This window comes from Panthera leo, chromosome A2 (assembly GCF_018350215.1).
Source record: "Panthera leo isolate Ple1 chromosome A2, P.leo_Ple1_pat1.1, whole genome shotgun sequence".
Classification (NCBI taxonomy): domain Eukaryota; kingdom Metazoa; phylum Chordata; class Mammalia; order Carnivora; family Felidae; genus Panthera; species Panthera leo.
The window spans coordinates 62,634,976-62,656,022 of NC_056680.1; the positions used below are offsets into that span (position 1 = coordinate 62,634,976).

Genomic DNA, 21,047 nt, shown 5'->3' on the forward strand with positions numbered 1-21,047 from the left:
GGTCTCTGTCAAGTACTAACATGCTGTTTGTCTCTTGTTGTCCCCGGGCAGTGCCTGCTTTCCACCACCGCCTTTGGCCAAGGAGTATTTTTCATTACCTTCCTAGAAGGGCAAGAAGCAGGTAAGGGGATGCTTTTTTTTTTTTAAGTGTATTTATTTATTTTGATAGAGAAAGAGAGAGAGAGAACAAGAGTGAGCAGGGAGGGGCAGAGAGAGAGAGAGAGAGGGAGAGAATCCCAAGCAGGCTCCGTGCTGACAGCACAGAGCCCAATGGAGGGCTCGAACCTATCAACCGTGAGGTCATGACCTGAGCCGAAACCAACAGTCAGACACTTAACCAACTGAGCCACCCAGGCATCCCAAGGGGATGCTTTTTGCTTTTTTAAAAAAGAGTTTCAGTGATTTGGGTTTTTAGGAGTTGACTGTGGTCATGTTGCAAGCGCTACGGTAGAAAGTCTTTGTTACAATGTGCAACGGAGTCCTGGGGTTTGATTTAGCTGATGTGAACACCTCTCCCCATCGGGTCACCCTGGATCTGTGTATATTGTTGAGGCCACAAAATCAGAAATAAGTAAAGTAGCACGAAAGCAAAATCGCAAGGGTTAGATATTAAAGTGTTGTTAAAGCTGCTCCCTCTGGTCGCCTTGAAATACAGGTGATATTAAGCAGGCTGACATTGCATTTGCAGAACTATGATCCACAGGATGGTCTTTGCTCTCAGCTGCTCCCAGCTTTGCTTTGAGTTTCCAGAACGCAAGAACTCACCCCGCCAAAATCTACCCTGAAAGGGTATGCGGTCTGACTGTGGCCTTCCCTTCCTTCCAGGGATTCAGTGGAATAACATGTACCAGCCTCTGGAGCAAACGGGTGTGACGTTTGGCTGGGTTTCCTGGATGATTCTCTTTGATTCAGGCCTTTATTTTGTATGTGGATGGTACTTGAACAACTTGCTTCCTGGTAAGAATTCCGCATGGTAGAAGATGCCAAAATCAGCTAAAAAAAAAAAAAAAAAAAGCCAAATCCAGTTTAAAGCAATATACATGAATATTAGAATAATTGTTCATTCTTCTTTTTAAATGTAATTATTTTTGAGAGAAAGCGTGAGCAGGACAGGGGTGGGGCGGGGGGAGGTAACACACAACTCTACTGTGATTCTGTGCTTTCCATTGCAAAGTTGTTGGATCGGCAGAGAGTGTCACTGTCCTTGTCTGCAGCGGGAGGAAAGCAGATCGTTATCGTCCCAGTTTCATAAAGAGGAAATGAAGTGTCCGGGGACAAAGAGAGCGGCACACAGAATCTGAATCAGGCTCCAGGCTCTGAGCTGTTAGCGCAGAGCCCCACAGCTGAGGCCCTTCCCCAGTGGAGAGCCTGTTTGGGAACCGGGGGGTAACCCAGACACTATCCAGTTTGGGGCTCAAACTCACGAACTGTGAGATCATGACCTGAGCTGAAGTTGGATGCTTAACTGACTGAGCCCCCCAGGCACCCCTAGAATAATTGTTCATTCTTTAAGTAAGGCCTCAGGGGGCTTGTAAGCTGTATTTTAAAGTTGTTTTTTTTTTATGTTTTTTTATTTTGAGAAAGAGAAAAAGCATGTGCAGGAGAGGGGCAGAAGACGGGGAGAGAGAATCCCAAGCAGGCTCCACGCTGTCAGCACAGAGCCCCAGGCAGGGCTTGATCCCACAAAACGTGAGATCATGGTCTGGGTCATGATCAAGAATCAGATGCTTAACCAACTGAGCCCTGTGGCAGGTGCATCTGGAGGCCGTGGGAAGGTGGGCCACGGATAGTAGTGGTTTTCCCCTGCTGTGTTTCTGGGGAAGAAGGTATTTATACTACACGCCTGCTCAGGGTGAAAAGAGCAGAAACAGCTTTAAAGTTATTTTTTTTATATGTTTAGCAATAATGTTTTGATGATTGCTAAAATTACTTGTGATTTTGTCTCTATATTTTCCAAAGCACCTGGGTATTTCACTTGGCATGTACCTTTAAAGTTAAGAACTAAAGGAGAGAGAGAGACAGACAGAGACAGAGACAGAGACAGACATGGAGAAAGAGATTCTAATCTGCACATTGAATATGAAGGGACAGAAAACCATCAGTGCATTCTTTTTACAAAACCTTATTTCAGACTTGGGGAGCTCACGTGTCATTTAAGGATGAGTAAAAATCCAAATGAAATGTGCCATTGACAAGATTATTTTACAGAAAAGCAAGAAAACATGGCCTCCAAGAATTAGAGAGCATAAGCCTGGCAGGCTGTACTTTGAACTTTTAGATTGCTTTGTCTGGGGGCTTTGAATAAAATTAAGGAAAGGCAGATTCTAGGAACTAAGAAGTTAAAAAAAAATAACTGAAGAATGCCAAGGTGAGATAAAATTGAGAAGCCCTGGGTATTAGAAGGCAGCTAGGGAGCATGAGGGAGGGAGGTTATAAAATGCGTGTGATGTTGATTGTAAAATGTTTGAGGAAGGGGTCACGAGCAAAAGAATAGGGCGGAAAGTCACGGTGGGGATTGGAGGGTGATGGCAAGCCCCTGGAATCAGGAGAGATGCAGACGGGCAGCCACAAGGGGACGGGCAGACGGGGCTCGCAGACATGTGCTCTCCCTGATGAGGAGATGCCCAGACCCAAATGAAACACAATAAAGAAGGAACAGTCATTAACCAAGGAGAAGAAAATCAGGTTTTGCAAAATAAGGGGTTCACCATATCAAGTACAAAGTTAATGAAAAGAAACATCTAGATATAACCTGGAGTCTTGGAGTCCCCGGAGGAGCCTCAACACCAGCAAAGACAGGTTACTCTGGGCAGCGCAGAGATCAATGTGAAATTTGGCCAGGAATCCAGAAGGATCTGAGTTCCCCCCTCCTCCTTCAGGACCTGACGCATGGGGATCCTGGTGGGAACGTTGTCTTGTATCAAAGTTAAGGCATTTCCAGCCAGCGACCCCTTGGCCCTGCTCACTTCTGCAGGCAAGGCGAGCCTCCGGAGAAAGACAGAGGGGCAGACAGAGAGAGATCCCAGATGGGAGGCCGGGCTCTGGTGCATTTCTGCAGCTTTTGCGAGCGTGGCCGAGTCAAATCTGAAATGGGGCGGCAGCCGCAGCGGGCAGGGGAAGCAGGCGGAGAATGGCTTTGGGTTTGATGATGATTATTGTGGTGGTCATTATTTGGGATGGCTGCGAAGCTGTACGCCTGTGTGCTGGGGACAATGCTCCAGTCCCAAGGAGGCGGGGAGGTGGCTGGGGTGGCGTCCGTGAGGGTGAGAAGAGGTGCCCGGGTGTGCGCGGAGGACGATCCTCCTGGTCACAGAGGATGTCTGTAACAGGCGCGGGCTGCGGGGCCGTGGGTGGGAGCCAGAAGACTCTCTCATAGTTGCCGTGTCTTCTCAGGGCCGTCAGGGTGTCGTGGTCCGACGGAAGGTGTGGCGGGGAGGCGATGGGGGACCAGGAGGGAGGGCAGGCCAGAATGCCCGCGGCTCACCCTCCCCTGCAGGTGCTTGTCCCGGGCGGGAATTAGACGTGGAGGTGACAGTTCCAGCCCCAGGGGGAGGCGACAAACCAGAACAAGACAGAGATGACAAAACCAGGAGACAGACCACCACTGTTGGGGGGTCACACGCAAGAATCTGTAGCAGAAAGGTGTGACCAATCAGATGACTGATCACAAGCGCGTGTCCACAGAAACCAGTAGCTCAGCTGTGTGTCGGCAGGAAATACGGAGTATAACGCGACAAGATTTCATTCTCAAGAGCAGTAAAATATCTCCATGTGACTCTAACATCGAAGAGAGTATATATCCAATAAGAACTTAAAAGATTTGGTGAACATACAGTAGATTTGAATAGATGGAAAGAGATGCCAAGTTCCCTAATGTGGTGATTCACCATTTTCAGCGTGTTGACTTTCTCCAAGTTAATGTATGACTTTATATAATCTACACCATTTAGTATGAACCGTAGTGGTAATACAATAAAACCCACATAAATCATTCACATAAAAATACTAAAAAAGGCATTTGGTTTTAATTGTTGAAATGTTTCTCAGGGATAGCTAGAAATGTAAATTAATGACAGTGGTCGAAAGTTGTTGAAAATAATGAAGGGGACTGGTGGCTGATGATCACATAGAACCTCACTGTGAATTGTCAAGGATTAAAATGGTGGAGTACGGGGGCACCTGGGTGGCTCAGTCGGTTAAGCGTCAGGGTCTTGATTTTGGCTCAGGTCATGATCTCACAGTCATGGGATTGAGCCCTGCTAAGCATGGAGCCTGCTAGGGATTCTGTCTCTCCCTCTCTGCCCCTCCCTCCCTCACACTCATGTACATGCTTTCTTCTCTCTCTCTTTCTCTCTCTGTCAAAATAAATAAATACACTTAAAAAAATAACAATAAAACGGTGGAGGACTCATGTAATAACAGTAGAGCAATGGAAGAGATTAAAAAGTTCGGAAACCGAGTCACCGTAAATAATAGTTCAATTTGTGTTAAAGTTCACATTTTTAATCAATGAGAAAGGATACAAGTTAGACTCATTCATTAATTCATCAGAAGTAAATATTATTAAAGTAATGAAGAAATGAGAAAAGTATGATTTGTTTTTTAGGAGAAGTATGATTTTAGGGGCCCCTGGGTGGCTCAGTCAGTTAAGCATCTGACTTCAGCTCAGGTCATGATCTCACGTTTCGTGGGTTCGAGCCCTGCGTCGGGCTCTGTGCTGACAGCTCAGAACCTGGAGCCTGCTTCCGATTCTGTGTGTCCCTCTCTTTCTGCCCTTCCCCTGCTCACACTCTTTCTCTCTCTCAAAAGTATGAAAACATTAAAAAAGTGAAAAAACAAAAAGAAGTATGATTTTAAAGACAGCAAAGTCCTTTCTAACCATAATGCCAGAGACAGATATACTAAAAAATCAAGTTTCCATTATAAAAATGGGAATCAGCATTTTAAAATATCCACAGAAATAAAATGAAAGGATAGTTTACAAGTTTATAAAAACTAATGAATACATGAAGGAAAATGTTAAAATTCTCAAGTCAGATTTTAGGAAGACGATGTGTTCAAGGAAACAACTTGGACAGACCATTATATAAAGAAAAGTTTATATTTGATAAACATAAAATAGTTTAATGTTGGACAGAGCATAGTATTGCATAGACATAGAAGACTGTTTTCTTCTTCTGTGACTGATGAAAACTGTAATGACTTGGGGAGGATTAGGGCCTTGATTTTTCTGTGTAGGTGCTTAGTTTATGGGAAACCGAAATAATTTAATTATGCGACTCAGGACCTCGGGGTCGTGAGTTCGAGCCCCACGTTGTGTGCAGAGTTTGCTTAAACTCTTTACAAAAAGTGTTTATTCTCTTTGCCACAGAGATTTAAAGGAACGGCCAGATCAATTCAAAACAGACGTGCACATTGATGCTCCTGGCACGGTATCTTGGAAAGCAAAATTCCGGCTAACCTACATTTCTGTCTAAGATAGTGGATTGATTACGAATCAACTTTACATTGATAATACGGACTCCTGTGAGCTAGTCACACACTTGTTGTGTTGTGTTTTACATGAATATACGTGGATGTGGGATATGGGAGATCATTGGCTGCTGTGTACCAAACTATGAAATAAGGGATAAAATAGAACCATATTCAGTTAAAATCTTTGAAAAGTTTTCATTCCAGTATAGTTAACACACAGTGTGCTATTAGTTTCCGGTAGATGATGTGGTGACTCAGCACGTATGCACATCACCGGAGCTCACCAGGATAAGTGCATCTTTCAAGCCCGTCACCTGTTTCCCCTTCCTCCACCCGCCTCCCTTCTGTTGACCATCAGTGCGTTCTCTCTAGTTAAGAATCTGTTGCTTTGATTTGTCTCCTTTTTTTTTTTTTTGTTTTACTCCACATATGAGTGAAATCATTTGGTATTTATTATCTCTGACTGGCTTTATTTCACTCAGCGTCGTATACCCTAGTTGCATCCAGGTCTTTGCAGATGGCAGGGCATCATTCTTTTCATGGCTGAGTAATACTCCATTGTGTACAAATACCACATATTCTTTATCCTTTCATCAGTTGATGGACACTTGAGCTGTGCCCATAGTTTGGCTATTGTATGTACGTAATGTTGTAGGGTGCCTCGGGGGCTCAGTCAGTTAAGCATCAGACTTCGGCTCAGGTCATGAGCTCATGGTTCATGAATTTGAGCCCTGTGTCGGGCTCTGTGCTGATGGCTCAGAACCTGGATCCTGCTTTGGATTCTGTGTCTCTCCCTCTCTCTGCCCCTCTCCCACTTGTGCTCTATTTCTCTTTCTCTGTCTCTCTCAAAAATAAACATTAAAAAATTTTAATAAAAAAATAATGCTGCTATAATCATACTAGTGCGTGTATGTTTTCAAGTTAGCGTTTTCCTATTCTTCTGGGTAAATAACCAGTAGTGGAATTAATGGATCATGTGGTAATTCTATTTCTAGCGTTTTGAAGCACTCTTATAGTGTTTTCCACAGTGGCTGTATCAGTTGACATTCCCACCAACAGTTCAGGAGGGTTCTCTTTTTTCCCACATCCTCACCAACACTTTTTATTTCTTGTCTTTTTCATATTAGCCGTTCTGACTGCTGTGTGTTAATACCTCATTGTGGTTTTGGTTTGCATCGCTGCTTAAGTGATGGTGAGCATCTTTTCATGTGTCTGTTGACCATCCGCATTTCTTTGGAGAAATGTCTATGTCTCTTGCCCATGAAAAAAATTTTTAACATGTCTTTATTTTTGAGAGAGAGAGAGAGAGACAGAGCGCAAGAGGGGGAGGAACAGAGAGAGGGAGACACAGAATCCGAAGCAGGCTCCAGACTCCGAGCTGTCAACACAGAGCCCGATGCAGGGTCTGAACCCAGGAACCACGAGATCATGACCTGAGCAGAAGTTGGATGCTTAACTGACTGAGCCACCCAGGTGCCCCATTAACATGACATAGTTTAAAAAAAAAACTTTTATTAATAAAATGTAGTGCATTTCACAAAACCCTGCTAATTTGAAAATATTTGGTTCTACATTTGGGAAAAGCAGTCTCCAATCTTTTCGCCCCGAATTTGTGTGGTAAGAGCTCCGTGAACCGTTACAGCCACGCCATGTCGAGTTTTTGGAAATGTTGAGCTGGCATCACATGGCTGGGGGGGTTTTCTGAAATGCTGAACACTTCTGCATCAGACAGTGATCTTTCAGTGGTTTGCAAGGTGTTTGCATTCCTGGAAAACTCAGTGTGTGTTAAAACTGCACAGAAAGTTGTCCTAGGCTCCACTGGCTATACTGGGACGAGCCTCCCAGAATGCAGGTCAAGGGCAATTCTTTGTTGGGCTGGGTCGTTCTGCCCTTTGTAGGACCCTCACCAGCCCGGTTGCCTGCCCTCTAAGGCCATCAGTGCCACCCCCATTTATTAACCATGTTGTTTTGTTTTCTGCATATCTGATGCTCTAACATCATGGGGCCTCACTGACCCTGGAGGAGCTGTCCCCCCAAGGGCGAGCCGATTCCAAGAGACAGTAGAGGACTTGCTCGTGAGCTCACTTTTCATAGGCAAACCAGCCATCTGGAGCTACCCCCTCCTCTGTAGGCCATCCTATCCCGGGCTGTCATCACCCCTGGGCGGGGGACCAAGCAGCTTGGGGGCGGCCTCTGTGCTCCAGAGCCTGTTGAAATTATTCAAATACCCAACCTCAGCCTGCTGCCCTGCCTCGCGTGTTCGCATCTCCCCTCCCCCTCTGTCTTCCGAGTGACCCTGGTGCTTCCCCACATGGCCCCGTGTGGTGCCGTGGGCTCCCTGCTCCCGGGCACTGAGCAGCAAACTATCTTTACAGGGCACCTGTCTCCTGATCCGTTGGCGGCCCCGGGCCTGAATAATGATAACAACCTACTGTTTCCAACACCCGTGCACTGGGCCAACCCAGACTACCCCTTCCCACATTTCCAGAACACCTCTGCGAATGTCTTGTGTTGAGATGCACAGTTGGAAAGTCCCCTGTGGGTAGGGAGGACCCCCTGGACGGGGGTGGGTGAGGCGTGTCTCCACCTTCTTCTGCCTGTCTTCTCCGTGGAGTGAGGGGGCAGGTGCGGACCCCAGCATTCCTCACCCTGGTGTCTGAGCGGGAGGCTCTGTAAGGATCCAGGTTCGAGGTCACTGGCGGGTCTCCGCGCCTGTGCGCGTGCTCCCCGGCGGACATCTGGTCCTCCCAGACTCTGCTTTCCGTAAACCCTTCTTTATGTGCCTCCAGTGAAATTTGATTTCCTCGATCTGTCTACTTTCATTGACTTGTGCTTTTATCACTGTCAGTTTTGGGGGGCAATGCTAATGAGTTTCCTGGCCTGTGCCAGCCAGCAGGCAGCTCCCCTGCAGGGGACAAGCTCTGTGGATACACAGGGCCTTTGCGTTGATTAATGTGCCCGATTCCATATGGTGATGCGAGCAGGGTGCTCGTGCTCTTAGCGTGCACGTGACATAAGACATTTGCATCTGCACGCCAAGGGGGAGTGCAGGGGACCGCTTCGGAGCCGCGTGGCCTCCCCCCATTCATTTACATTAATAGATTCATTAGCAGGACTTTAAAAGTGCAAACAGATTAGAGCTGGGATGGTTTAATTAGCAAATCAACCATTAATATCCAATTTGTTTCTCATCTCTATTTTCTGACCTGGTAGTTTCTAACTCCAAAAGGCCCCTGCGGTGTCTCCCATCCTTCCTGTCTCTGCAGCCTGGACCCAAGATCAGGTGTCGCTGAACCTCGTGGGGACCGTTTGGTGTCCTTGAAACTCGTGTCTGTGCGTCTAGGCGCCCCTTTACCCCTGCTAATGCGGACTCGGATGCCCCAAGGTGTTTTATTCTCTGTTCTCTTGCCCTTCCAGCAGGTGGCGCCCACTCACGCTGTCAAGGGCAGTGACCCACGGTCACCAGAGCGAGGTCGCTCAGCAGAAGACCACCTCTTGGTGGGGGGTTTGGTGGGGTTGTCATCTGCCGGCTCCTTATCTTTTTTTATTTCTGCAAACTCCTCGTTTGTGCATGTGCATGGGGCCCCTGTATTCCCATTAAGGCAGCTGAAGACACTGGGGTGTGCAGGAGATGAGTCGTGTCTCCAGACCTGTGTGCGTGGAGGGCAACATGCTCTTGCTTCTGGCCTGTGTTCAGAGAGGCGCGTACCGCGGGGCCACTGCAGCTCAGCAGCCTGTGTCCTCCGACAAGTCTTGCTGGGCCCCTGTCCCTCGGGGGAAGGAGGGGTGATAATAGCACCCCCCACATCGGGTGGTCGCAGGACCATGTGAATGAATACAGGTGGAGACCCTGGCCAGTGCCAGAAGGGAGAGCCTGGGCAACAGGACGCAATTATCTGTGAGCCGCTTGTCTGCTTGGTGGTTAGGGGTAGTTACTAGTTCGCTGGGGTCTTGGGGAGCATCCGGCCTGTATCTGTTTTCTAGGGCGGACGCGGGCTGAGGCCCACGATCCAGGCGTGGGGAGGGCTGGCTCCTCCTGAGGCCCCCTCTCCTTCCCGTGTCCTGTTGATCTGCCCTCACTCCCTGTCCGTGCCCCAATCCCTGCCTGTAGGGACACCCCATGACCTCACTGAATCCAAGTTATCTCTTGAAAGCCTTCCTCCAAATACAGCCCTGTTCTGAGTTACTGGGGGCTAGGATTTCAACGCGAAGTTTGGGGCACACAGCTCAACCCATAAGAGATGGTGGCTGTTAAGTCAGATGACCAGCTCCCCACCTTCCTTCACTTTCCCGGTCCTCCTTTGCGACCGTGTCTTTGAATCTTTGGGTTAGGCGGGGTGACGGTCACGCGTCCGCCCTTGGCTGGAGGGTCAAAGTGAAAGATTGTCCGCGTAGGCCTTTTATCTCTTAAGTGACTTGTCTGATTCCCAGCATTCAACCAAACTTAGGCTGGAATGGGTGCGTTAAGGAAAATTGAGAGGCGTTAGTAATTAAATCCACGTGTCATGGGGGCAGAGTGGCTATTAAGTGGGCTGCAGTGAATTTGGAGCATACGTCTGAAGAATGTCGATGTTTCCTATGGAAATGTTAGCAGCGTGTATTCTTTGTGGATGTCTTAGTGGGTTAATGCCTTCATGGTATTAATCCATGTCCGGTAACCATGCAGAGGACAGAGGAGTGACAGACGGAAAGATGGCGGGCTGGGGCGAGGCTTACTCTGGGGAATATTTAGCAGTTGTGCGTTGCTACTTTTATCTTTAATAAATACCTGCCTGTTCACTGAACACTCAGAAGGCCTCTTGAGGGAGGTGGCTGTGAGGGGGCCCAGCCGCCGGCCGTGGGTCAGGCTGGAGAGTCTGGGCTCCCCGCATGGCTAATACCCATGCCCCCGGTTGTCATCGGGTCCTGTATGGGGTGTGCCTTCGACACGTTAACATGGAACAACATTTTATAATAATTGGCTAAGCCATTCTCTTACAGAATCTTCCAAGGAGAAAAAACCGGTTTTAATTGTGTCTTGTTTTTTTAGGAACTTTTGGATTAAGGAAACCATGGTATTTTCCCTTTACCGCGTCGTACTGGAGGAACTTGGGTGGTTTCGTGGCAAAGAGACCACACGCTCCCAGTTCTAACCTGTCCTTCTCCAGCGAGAACTTTGACGATAAAGGTTTGTAAAGAGTAGCCTTATTAGATGCGCGTCTTCCCTTCCGGTCTGTTTTGTTTCTGTTTTTCCTCCTGGTCGAGTCTCTGGAACTTGGTGTGCCTTCCTCAGCTGCCCGCTTTCGGGGGTCGGTCTTGGGCTCAGAAACACAGCTCGGGGCAACGTCGTAAGAAAGGATCCCCTGCTGACGTTTGCATTGGGGGCCAGAACCCTGGAGTGTCGATGCACCTGTTGTCTGTAGCCCCGCTGTGGGCTGGGTGCATCTGTGCGTGCGTTCTCTGTCTGCAGGACGAAGCTTCTGCTCTAACATGAATTTGTGTGAGAAACAAAAGGAGAGGTGGTCAGCCGTCAGGTGTAGTGTGCTGTAGAAATTGCAGAGCGTTTCACACACGCTAGCTTATTCGTCATGACTGAGAGGAGGACCATCACTGCCCTGTCAAGGCAAGGAGCGTGCTTCCCAGTGGTGAGGGCAGGACCCCTGTCCATCTGGGCTCCCCTTATGCCCCTTCCACAGAAGCATGACTTCAGGGGCAATTTACAGATACACAGGCTCCCATCATGATAGTTTTATACCACAAGTCAACGTTGTAAGGTAACCTTTTTTCTTTTCTTTTTTTTGTTTTTAGATTTTTAATGTTTATTTTTGAGTGAGAGAGAGACAGAGCGCAAGCAGGGGAGGGGCAGAGAGAGAGGGAGACACAGAATCTGAAGCAGGGTCCAGGCTCTGAGCTGTCAGCACAGAGCCCGACGCAGGGCTCGAACCCTTGATCCATGAGATCATGACCTGAGCCAAAGTCGGACACTTAATCCAGTAAGCCACCCAGGTGCCCCCATAACCTTTTTTCTTTTTTTTATTTTTCTGACTACACAAGTCAAATAGGAATCTTTGAGGAAATTCGGAACATACCACACCACAACAGACTACCACTCATGGGCACTTTGGTGCGTAACCTGCCTGTGATTTTCCCTCTGCATACGTACAAATTGCGTGTGTGCGTGTTCCTTTTTCTCCTCTTACGAGATGCATAACAGAAGGGCACAAAAGTCTGTCATCAGCCACTCCATTTAATTGAGGCCATTATGTAATTTGCCTCTTGCTTTTGGTAAGGAAGGGTGTTTGAGTTGTGCGTGTTCCACGGAGCTCTAATTCGAATCCACGGCAGACGACTGAATTCGTAAGCGTGAGCACCACTGGGAGTCCTCCAGGCTGAATCTGCCTCTTCTCCTCAGGGTCCTCGCTGCAGATCGGGGAGGGAAAGCCAGCAGGAGGCCCCCCGGGCGTCGCCCTGCTGTCTGTGACCAAGGAATATGAGCGCCACAAGGCGGCCGTCCGAGACCTGACCCTCACCTTCCACAGAGGCCAGATCACTGCCCTGCTGGGGACCAACGGTGCCGGGAAAACCACAGTCATGTGCGTGTCCTTTCACCCTCGTCAAATGCGGGTTTGATTCTAAAAAATGTCAGTTTACCTGTCAGACAGGAAGCTTAGGTTTCTTTTCTTCCTTTTGGTTTTGAGACGGAGTCGCTGTGTGCTCTGGGACAGACAGCTAGTGGGGAGTGCGCAGCAGCTGCCCTCGGCTGGGGACAGACGGGGCTTTACCCCTTTACCCCTAAAAAGACCCCGAAGTCTTTTATCCCCTACACATAACACATCGTGGTTTTACTTTAGTGTTTGAGCATCTTACGACGCTTCCCATCTTATCGCTACACTTAAGTTTGTTCGCGTATCTATGGGAAGATGAAACTTGGGACAAAGTCTGCAAATGTTTTAACCAGCTGAGTATTTCTTTTTTCATGTTCTGTTTTTTGTGTGCTTGGGCTTTTTTTGTGAAGGCTTGGTGTTTGGTTTGGGGTCCAATGGCTCCAGGTTTGATTAAAGAATCAAATTGTGGAATCCCAGAGGAAAAACGAACTCAAAAGCGTGGGGCTCACGCAGCAGCCCTGAGCTGCCTGCAGAAAAGGGTCTCGTCCCGGGAAAAGCCCCAACACGGTCAAACTTGTCCCAGGAATAAGGACGTTTCTCTCGGTTCTGTTTTCGTACAACTAACGTGCACTTAGTTAAACGTGAAAAGTATTATTTGCTTTGAACTTCCTAAGAAACGTGGCAAAGTAACATGTAGAAAGCTTCAGAAATTTCAATTAAAAATAGAGAAACAAAGAAAAGTTTTCCTCTTGGTTTGGATGGTGAAATAGAGCCGGAGATCCCACTGAGTGTTCTCGTAGGGTTTTCAGACTGGAAAAGTAGGCATTCTGCAGAGAATGAGTCAGAAAGCCAGCTTTGGGAGTACACTTTTTTCTTTCTTTTAAGTTTATTTATATATTTTGAGAGACAGAAAGCACATGTATGGGGAGGAACAGATGAGAGAGAGAGAGAGAGAGGGAATCCAGGCAGGCTCCACACCATCAGTGCAGAGCCCGATGTGGGGCTCGAGCTCACCATGAGATGATGACCTGAGCCGAGCTTAAGGGTCAGACGCTTAACCGACTGAGCCACCCTGGCGCCCCTGTATAATTTCTCAGAGATGTGGAAATAGTCTAAAACCTAAATAATACACTTTCTGAGATAAAGCAGCAGAGCCAGGCAGTCCTCGGGCTCCCTTCGAGGAGGCCACGCAGGCGAGCTTCCTGATTTGACGTGGACAGCACACCTGAGAGAAGCCAGGAGCTCCTGGCCACAGAGTTGCGTGTGCAGGCTTGCATTCCACTAGGCTTGTGTCTCTACTCACAAGGACTTAAGGAAACACGCCATCTCCTTCCCTGGTTTCCGTGTCTGTAAAACAAAGTCGGATTTTACCGTCTTAAGCTCCCATACCACTAGAATGTCTATGATCAGCACGTTTAGGGGAGTATAAACATCATCATAAGCCCACGGCTCCGAGATTAAGCCACCCATCCTGCTAAGCTCCTTCCGGCTTGTCACCGTGTAAAAGCAGGTCCTTGGACGGTCGCCCTGCATCCCTCTGGGTTGCTGGCATCGGGAGCAGCTGGCTCCTGGGTCCTCTGCTGATTTGTCCTCTCTGGCAGATCCATGCTGACGGGGCTCCACCCGCCCACTTCCGGAACCATCACCATCAACGGCAGGAACCTGCAGACAGACTTGTCTGCCATCAGAAGGGAGCTCGGGGTGTGTCCTCAGCGGGACGTCCTGTTTGACAACCTCACCGTCCTGGAGCACCTGGTCATCTTTGCTTCCATCAAGGCACCGCAGTGGACCCGGAAGGAGCTGTGCCAACAAGTCAACAGGTTAGCTCCTGCCGTGTCTTTGGTAGTGATGGGTGTACAAAGAGGTGCTTTAAAAGTAGCTTTGGTGTCTTTGCTTATGAGAAGAGGAGAGCTAGCAAATTGTCCTTAACTGTGGAGTTAGGACACAGCCACCAGCACTGGAAATTCCAGAGAAGGCTTCTCAGGGAGGACTCTGAACTTGACTTGGCCTGTCCTTGGGGTCTAGATGGGTGAGCCCACATGGGAACGTGTGGCCGAGGCTGCACGTGGGAGGTTTGTGTCTGGAGCGGGGGGCCGGGTGTGTGTCCTGAAGTGAAAGAATGGGGGGTGGGCCGAGAACTAGCTCCTGGGGCCCAGCTGGTCCTGCTAAAGGGGGTCAGACTTCTTCACACAAGCAGGTGCACATGGGCAGGGGAGGGCCAGCAGCTGCCGCTCCGGTAGACTTGTCCTGCGGCCCCAGGGCAGAGAGCACAGCCCTGGGGAAGGCTGGGGACAGAGGCCGCTTTGAGCGGGGGAGCGTGGCAGCCTGAGGGGTGGCAGAGCCAGTCGAGGGGGAGAGAAGAAGTCCCAGAACTGAAGACTGTTCAATGTCAGAAGGAGCAGACTGTGTGGACCAGCAGGATGTCCAGGGTGGGGAGTCCGGTGGACGGCTGAATGCATTTCCAGTCTCCCTGGACCAGAAGGAGGAGGGAGGAACCGGAGGTCCCTGGTGGGAAATCAAAGCGGTGTCTGGGGGATGAGCTCGGAAGGACAGGTGGGAGCAGGGACAGCAGCCTGAGTCATGGACAGCAGCTGGGTGGATGGTAAAGTTTATTTATTTCGAGAGACAGAGCGAGAGAGAGTGGGGGATGGGGCAGAGAGAGTGGGGAGAGGATCCCAAGCAGGTTCTGTGCTGCCAGGGGCTCAATCTCACAAACCTCAAGATCGGGAGCTGAGCTGAAATTAGGAGCTGGACTGGGCCGGCTGGCCTAGTTCAGGAGGCGAGTCGGGGCTCCTGCTCTGAAAGCAGGTGAGGCTAGAAGAGGTCACGGGTGCTGAGCTGGCAGGAGGGGCTCTCACCAGACGTGGGGTGAGGTGGGGGGGATGTCCCCAGCAGTTCCGGCCTCTGCTCAGGCAGGCAGAATGTGGCGTTGTTCCTGGAAAAGGAGAGGGCTGATTTGGGAAGGAGGTAAAGTCATGAGTGCATCTTACAGGGGTAAGTTGGAGGGGCGGGACGTGTCTGACACCAGAGCCCCTGTGGCACTGTGTTTAACACCTTCTGTGCCAGGCACTGCCGCGGCCACCTGCGGGCAGCTTGCTACAGAGTGTCTCCCGGAGACAGGGACGGGGCTCAGCTTCCGGGCTGGGGAAGCCAGAATATGACCTGGGGCTTGGCTGCAGCAGGGCTGTGCTGCCTGTCCCTCGGGCCGGTTGCCGTGCCGCACAGTCTGGGGTGCAGATCTGTGGGAAGCGGACATTTGCTGAGGGGAGAAAGGGGGTTCGCGGGCACATTTCTAGTGTTGCATTTCAGACGCCCATTAGGAGATCCCAGGGGTCTGAGGGGATGCTCAGGCAGTGCATGCAGGGGACAGGGGCTTAAATATGCGCTCTCAGGGCCATGGAGGGCAGGCGGCAGGCAGGTTGGGTGGTCTGGCAGGTGCACGGGCATCAGGTGGGGGAGTGGGCGGGCGGGCAGGTGAGGGGGCACCAGGTAGGTGGGCGGGCAGGCTGGTGGGTGGTCAGGCCGGTGGGTGGGCCAGCACCCTGATAGCATGTGGGAGCATCTGGACTGAAGCAGCCTGGGTCACCATGGAGCCCACGTCTGGGCCGTCAGTCCTGAAGGGATCTTGCCTGAACAATCCGTCTTTAGGCTAAGATGGGTCTAGCAGCACACACGGGAATCCTAGAGAGGCAAAGTGAGCCAGGGTCAGAGACCTTGTCTTGTCGGTGAGAAGACACACAACAAAACAAGACCACGAACTGGACCATGAACCAGAACATGGTGGAGGGAGGAATTCTCGGGGCTCAGGATCTGACCTAGAGCAGGAGGTAGAATCTGCACCATGGTTACCTCGAACGCCCCGTGGAAAACCGTGTTGGACAAAGACTCTGAGCTGGTTCTCTGCCAGCTTGGGCCCCCACTTTCCCACACCTGGAAGGGTCCGCGCCTGGGCTGATGTCAACCCCACAGAGGTGGCCGTGTTTAGGGACCAGGGGGTGTGGACACATCACATCCCTCTGGAGACACACTCTTGTTCTGATGGCCGTATTAAGGCTCTGCGGCAGGTGGAGTCTGAACCCGGTGGAAGGAGCCTCAGGGGACATCAGCCCATAAAATCACGTGGTGCACCACACTGCATGTTCACGGTGGTTTCTTCCGTTCCTCGTCTGTCCACGGTCACGCTGTGGGCAGCTTACGTGGGCCTCTGAGGACATTCTCCTCTGTGGGGGCCTCGTTTACCTCTCACGGCGTGCTCCGGAGAGGCCCGTAATAGCAAGAACCGTGCTCGTGACCGTGGAGGCTTGGACGCGCGGGGAGAGCGTGTGTTTTGTGCGCCGCAAGCCTGTCTTGAATTTGAGCGGGCACTTTGCGAGGGATGGCTGTGAACGGCCGATTGGGTCCGTACGACCTAGATTTTTTAAAAAAAGGCCCAGGTCACCACCTATTCTAATTTTAAAAAATGGCACGTGCTCCGTGTCACGGCAAACTCTGCGATTATGATCGGGTTTAAATCAAGTGCTACTTGGACTTCGTCTTTTTTTTTTTTTTGGACGTAGGTGACCTTAACAGTTATCTGTTTGCAGCGTGTTACCTAGAAACCAGGCCGATTTGTACAAAAGCAATCTGTGTGAGATCACGTTTTAGGATAGCAGCTCCTGATTAGAGGGAGCAGAAACTGAAGACACGGGGTTTAGAGCCAGCACACCCCGAACCGGGTCCCGGGGCACCACCCGATTCCCTTGACGCACAGGATTGTTAAGATGTGAGTCAAGGGAGACGGGATCCCTGGGAGAATCTTCCGAGGGCGTATCTGTCAGGATGTCGGGTCTCTACTGTTTTGCCCTTGATTTGCCCTTGATTTGACATCAAGAAGTCAGAAGAGGAACTTGATCAGGACTTCAGTCAGGGAGATGTCGCTATGGGGCTCTTGGAGTTCTGGCACACACCGTGGGGCCCCAGGTGTTTGAGGGTGGTGAGGTCGTCAGGGTCTTGTGTGCAGGTAGATAAGGGAGGACAAAGGACTGGGCGCTGGGCAGGTGGCAGTGGACACAGTGTGGAGACAATGGACAGGTGAGCAGGACCACCCAGGGGGCGGGACGGAGAGACCGGTCGGGAAGGGGAAGACAAGTCCGCTAAGGAGGGGCTTGGTCAAGTGCATCAGATGCTATTGAGGGTCAGGTCCAACGAAGGCTGAGGGGCGACCTGTGGATTTTGGGTGTGGAGGTCATTGGTGACCTTGACAGGAGTTTATTTATTTGAGGGCAGGTGGTGGAGGGGAGAGCGGCAGAGAGAGAGAGAGAGAGAGAGAGAGAGAGAGAGAGAGAGAGGAAGAATCCCAAGCAGACTCCACACTGTTAATGTAAAGCCTGACAGGGCTGGAAACCACGAACCTGGAATTATGACCTGAGCTGAGATCAAGAGTCGGACCCTCAACTGATGGAGCCACCCAATCGTTCCAAGGGGACATCACTCTTGGAGGCAGGGAGGGCCCTGTGTGAGTGGGGGACAGTGGGCAGCTGAGCCTTTGGGGTTGAGTGACAGCCAGAGGCCGGGACTAGCTGGGAAAAGGGATGTGGTGGACAGAGGGGGATGCGGGGCATCGACCTCTGGAGGACTGTGGTTTCTGGAACGACAAGGCCCCGGGTACAGCTGGCTGTGAGTGGGTGGAATCAGGTTCAGGTCAAGGTGATGGAGGGGTTTGAAGGTTAATGTAACAACGTTCTTGACGAGACCTGCTTGGGGACACCTGGCATCTTTCTATTTGTTTTCTGAGCTGATTGATCTCTGGTCAACATGCCTGAGTTGGGTTTAACAGCTGTATTGGAATCACCCAGGTGGGGCCGTGTCGGTGGGCCACGTCTAATTGGTGACAGACGGTCAAGATGGTTATCTGCGGAAAATGCTCTGTATCCCACCCTGGGGAGCTACATGAGCTCTTTCCGGGCCAGGTTGTAAATAATGACACAGACAGGACACATTTACTTAAGGATCTGACAAGCAGGTCTTTGGGGTTTCACCCAAGTGTCTTTGCTTAGGCTTCTGGAACTTTCTAGAACTGGATGGTTCTTGCTCAACTGTTTGGAACCTTTATGATTCTTCTGGCGTCCAGCCCCCTGTCTGACTGCATGCTGGCGAGCCGGGAGTGGGAAGGATGCTCGCAGCTTAGCGGGAAGGGAATCCTTGGGCTGGGGGCTAGGCTTGGGGAAGAAAGAACACGATGGAAGAAGGTGAGGAGGGGGTGAATGTCTGCCGAGCTAACAGGGTGCCACGGCCGAGGGGGAAAGAGGAGACCCCAGAAGGAGGTGAAACTTCGCAGGGGGAGGCCTTCTGGGCCACGGGCGTCTGGGATCCGGAGCCCCACCGGAGGGCATCGATGGCTGACCTTCACACGAATGGACTCTGACAGTTCATACTTAGCTTGTGGCATTGCACGGGAACTTCCCGACTCCTGAGTCAGGAAGGCAGGTGGATACTGACGTGGGGCCGGGGGGCCCTGACTCAGAGGCCTTCCCCGGACCACTCTGTGGTGCATGGTGGAGCGGGACCTCCGCTTTGCTCCTTCTGACCCCAGCAGTGCACACTCTGGTGGAAATGCCGGCCCCTCGGCAGAGGGCACGGTGACATGAAGAGAGATACCTTGTCCGGAGAGGAGACGAGTCTCTCCCGAAGACGGTACTTGGTGGACCCCAGCTGGGCAGGCCTCGCACGGGGCCCGTCGGGTGTGATTTCCCCGGAGCCTCAGGAAGGCCGGTGCCTCCGCGTCCGGACTCTGGAGCGCATGACGCTTCCAGGCCTCCTCCGCGTCCTTGCTCGTCCTCGTTTGTGGGGTGCCGTCCGCAGTGGAGCTGCGAGGTGTCGAGGGGGAAGAGTGAGGGCTCCGCTCTTGTTTCAGAACCCTGCGGGACGTGGAGTTAACACCGCATCGGCACAAACAGACCCGCGTGCTCTCCGGAGGCATGAAGAGGAAGCTGGCCATCGGCATCGCCTTCATCGGTGCGTCGGGGACCGTGGTTCTGGATGAGCCGACCAGCGGGGTGGACCCCTGCTCCCGCCGCAGCATTTGGGACATTCTCCTCAAGTACCGAGAAGGTAGGAACGGGGCCGTGGCGCTGTCTTCCAGGGATGCTGTGGCGCGGGCAGAGCAAGGAAGGCCTTCTTCTGTGAGGGGCCGGGTCGTCCCCCCCGGGGGGACACATGACCTTTTCCAGAAGAAGCAGCTGTCACGAGAGCCGACAGAGATCTGTCTGTGATACGGCGTCTCTGCAGTGCCTGGGATCACTTCCTTTGAGTCCCATCTTCCCAACTGACTTCGCGATGGGGTTATCAATGCAGGCTGTATGTGATTTCAATGAAGACTGTACTCCTCTCGGGGCGCCCGGGGGGCTCAGTCGGTTGAACGACCAACTCTTGATTTTGGCTCAAGTCATGATTCCAGGTTGTGGGATGGAACCCTGCATTGGGCTCTGCACTGGGCGTAGAGCCTGCCTGGGATTCTGTCTCTGTCCCTCTCCTCCCCCACCTGCTCTGTCTCTCTCTCTCTCTCTATAAAAAGAAAATTGAGCTCCTCTGAATTGTGTGCCATTGTGGAATCCTAGGTGATTAGAGCAGGTGTCCTTGCTGTGACGTAGGATGAGCCCTCCTTTCCTCGGGTGAGGAAACCGGGGTACGCAGAGATGGGCATGGGGTTTGCTCACAGCTATAGAGGGGGCTTGGGGAGCCCGGGTGGCTGGGGACTCCGGGCTGAGGGGTCCCTGTATCACCTGTTTTGTCCTGGGTTTCCAGTTTAGGGCGTGGGATGGGCAGATACTCACTCCCCACCTGGAACTCCTTCTGTGATCCTGATAGCCTCGGAGCATTGCCCCGGTGTTCACACAGAAATGCCCCAGTCGGGAAGGAAGCAGGGGGAACAGGGTGACTTAGCTTGTGACTATGGAGTCTGGAGAAACTCTGCTTTTCTCTCTTCCCTTTTGAGTACAAGACCTGACTTGACCTGAGCCTTCTCCTCCCTGGGGGAGATTAGGATTTGCTGCTTAAGAAATACACAGAGCGGGGGCACCAGGGGGGGCTCAGGTGCTGAAGCGTCCGACTTTGGCTCGGGTCATGATCTCACGGTTCGTGGGTTTGAGCCCCGTGCCAGGCTCTGTGCTGATGGCTTGGGGCCTGGAGCCTGCTTGGGATTCTGCATCTCTCTCTCTCTGCCCCTCCCCCACTCGCTTGCGTTCTCTCTCAAAATAAATAAATCAATTTTAAAAAAAAAAAAGGAAAGACAGAGAAGGAACCAGAAAGAAGCCCTGTATTCTTAGCACTCAGAGGGCCGCGCCCAGAGGACCCAGGCCATCACGTGTCTCCTCAGGAAGGAAAGATGCTTCATCCTAAGGCTGGGCTCACTAAGGAAACATGAAAAACAATCCTGTTCCTTTTGGTTCCAGAAACGTAGGGGCGTGTGGATGCAGAAGACAGAGAAGAAGCAGGGAAACGGAATGAGCAGATGGTGGCTTTCTGTTCCCTTCTGGGTGTGGGCCTGGGATGGGGTGGGGCTGTACCACCACCAGGGGGTGACCCGGGAGGGGGGTGGGGCTATACCATCAGGGGTGACCCTGGAGGGGGGTGAGGTTGTGTCAGTGGCTTGGGCTCATCTGACCTCCTGCAGCTTCACTGCTGTTCTGGAGGCCCAGCGGAGCGTGGGGGCCAGGGAGGCACCCATGGTCCACATCCCACACATTCACGGGTGCCAGGCTTTGGCACTGAGGGGGAGACACGTCTGTCAGAGATTCTGACTGCGTCAGCAGGGCAGAGGCCCAGAGAGCGGGGAACGCTCTGTGCTCTGACCTGACCCTTTCTGGGCCTCGCCTAAGCTCCCAGGGTCATCTGGAGACCACAGCACAAGAGATCCTGACCCTTGCCCATAAAATGGGAGCGCCTGAACCTCTGTGCCAGAGACCCTGAGCCCCACTTAAGGGAAGGAGGAAACAGAGATAAAGCTAATTA

At 51.4% G+C, this 21,047-nt stretch overlaps 1 protein-coding gene across 1 annotated transcript in view; it reads left to right on the plus strand.

Annotated features, from left to right (window-relative positions):
- ABCA13 (ATP binding cassette subfamily A member 13) overlaps window positions 1-21,047 on the plus strand; it is a 374,957-nt gene that overhangs the window by 158,961 nt on the left and 194,949 nt on the right. The window contains exons 33-38 of the mRNA XM_042927326.1: window positions 52-121; window positions 826-957; window positions 10,505-10,642; window positions 11,867-12,047; window positions 13,661-13,879; window positions 18,952-19,148. Coding sequence (XP_042783260.1) covers window positions 52-121; window positions 826-957; window positions 10,505-10,642; window positions 11,867-12,047; window positions 13,661-13,879; window positions 18,952-19,148 — 937 coding nt within the window. The remainder of the gene's footprint in view (window positions 1-51; window positions 122-825; window positions 958-10,504; window positions 10,643-11,866; window positions 12,048-13,660; window positions 13,880-18,951; window positions 19,149-21,047) is intronic.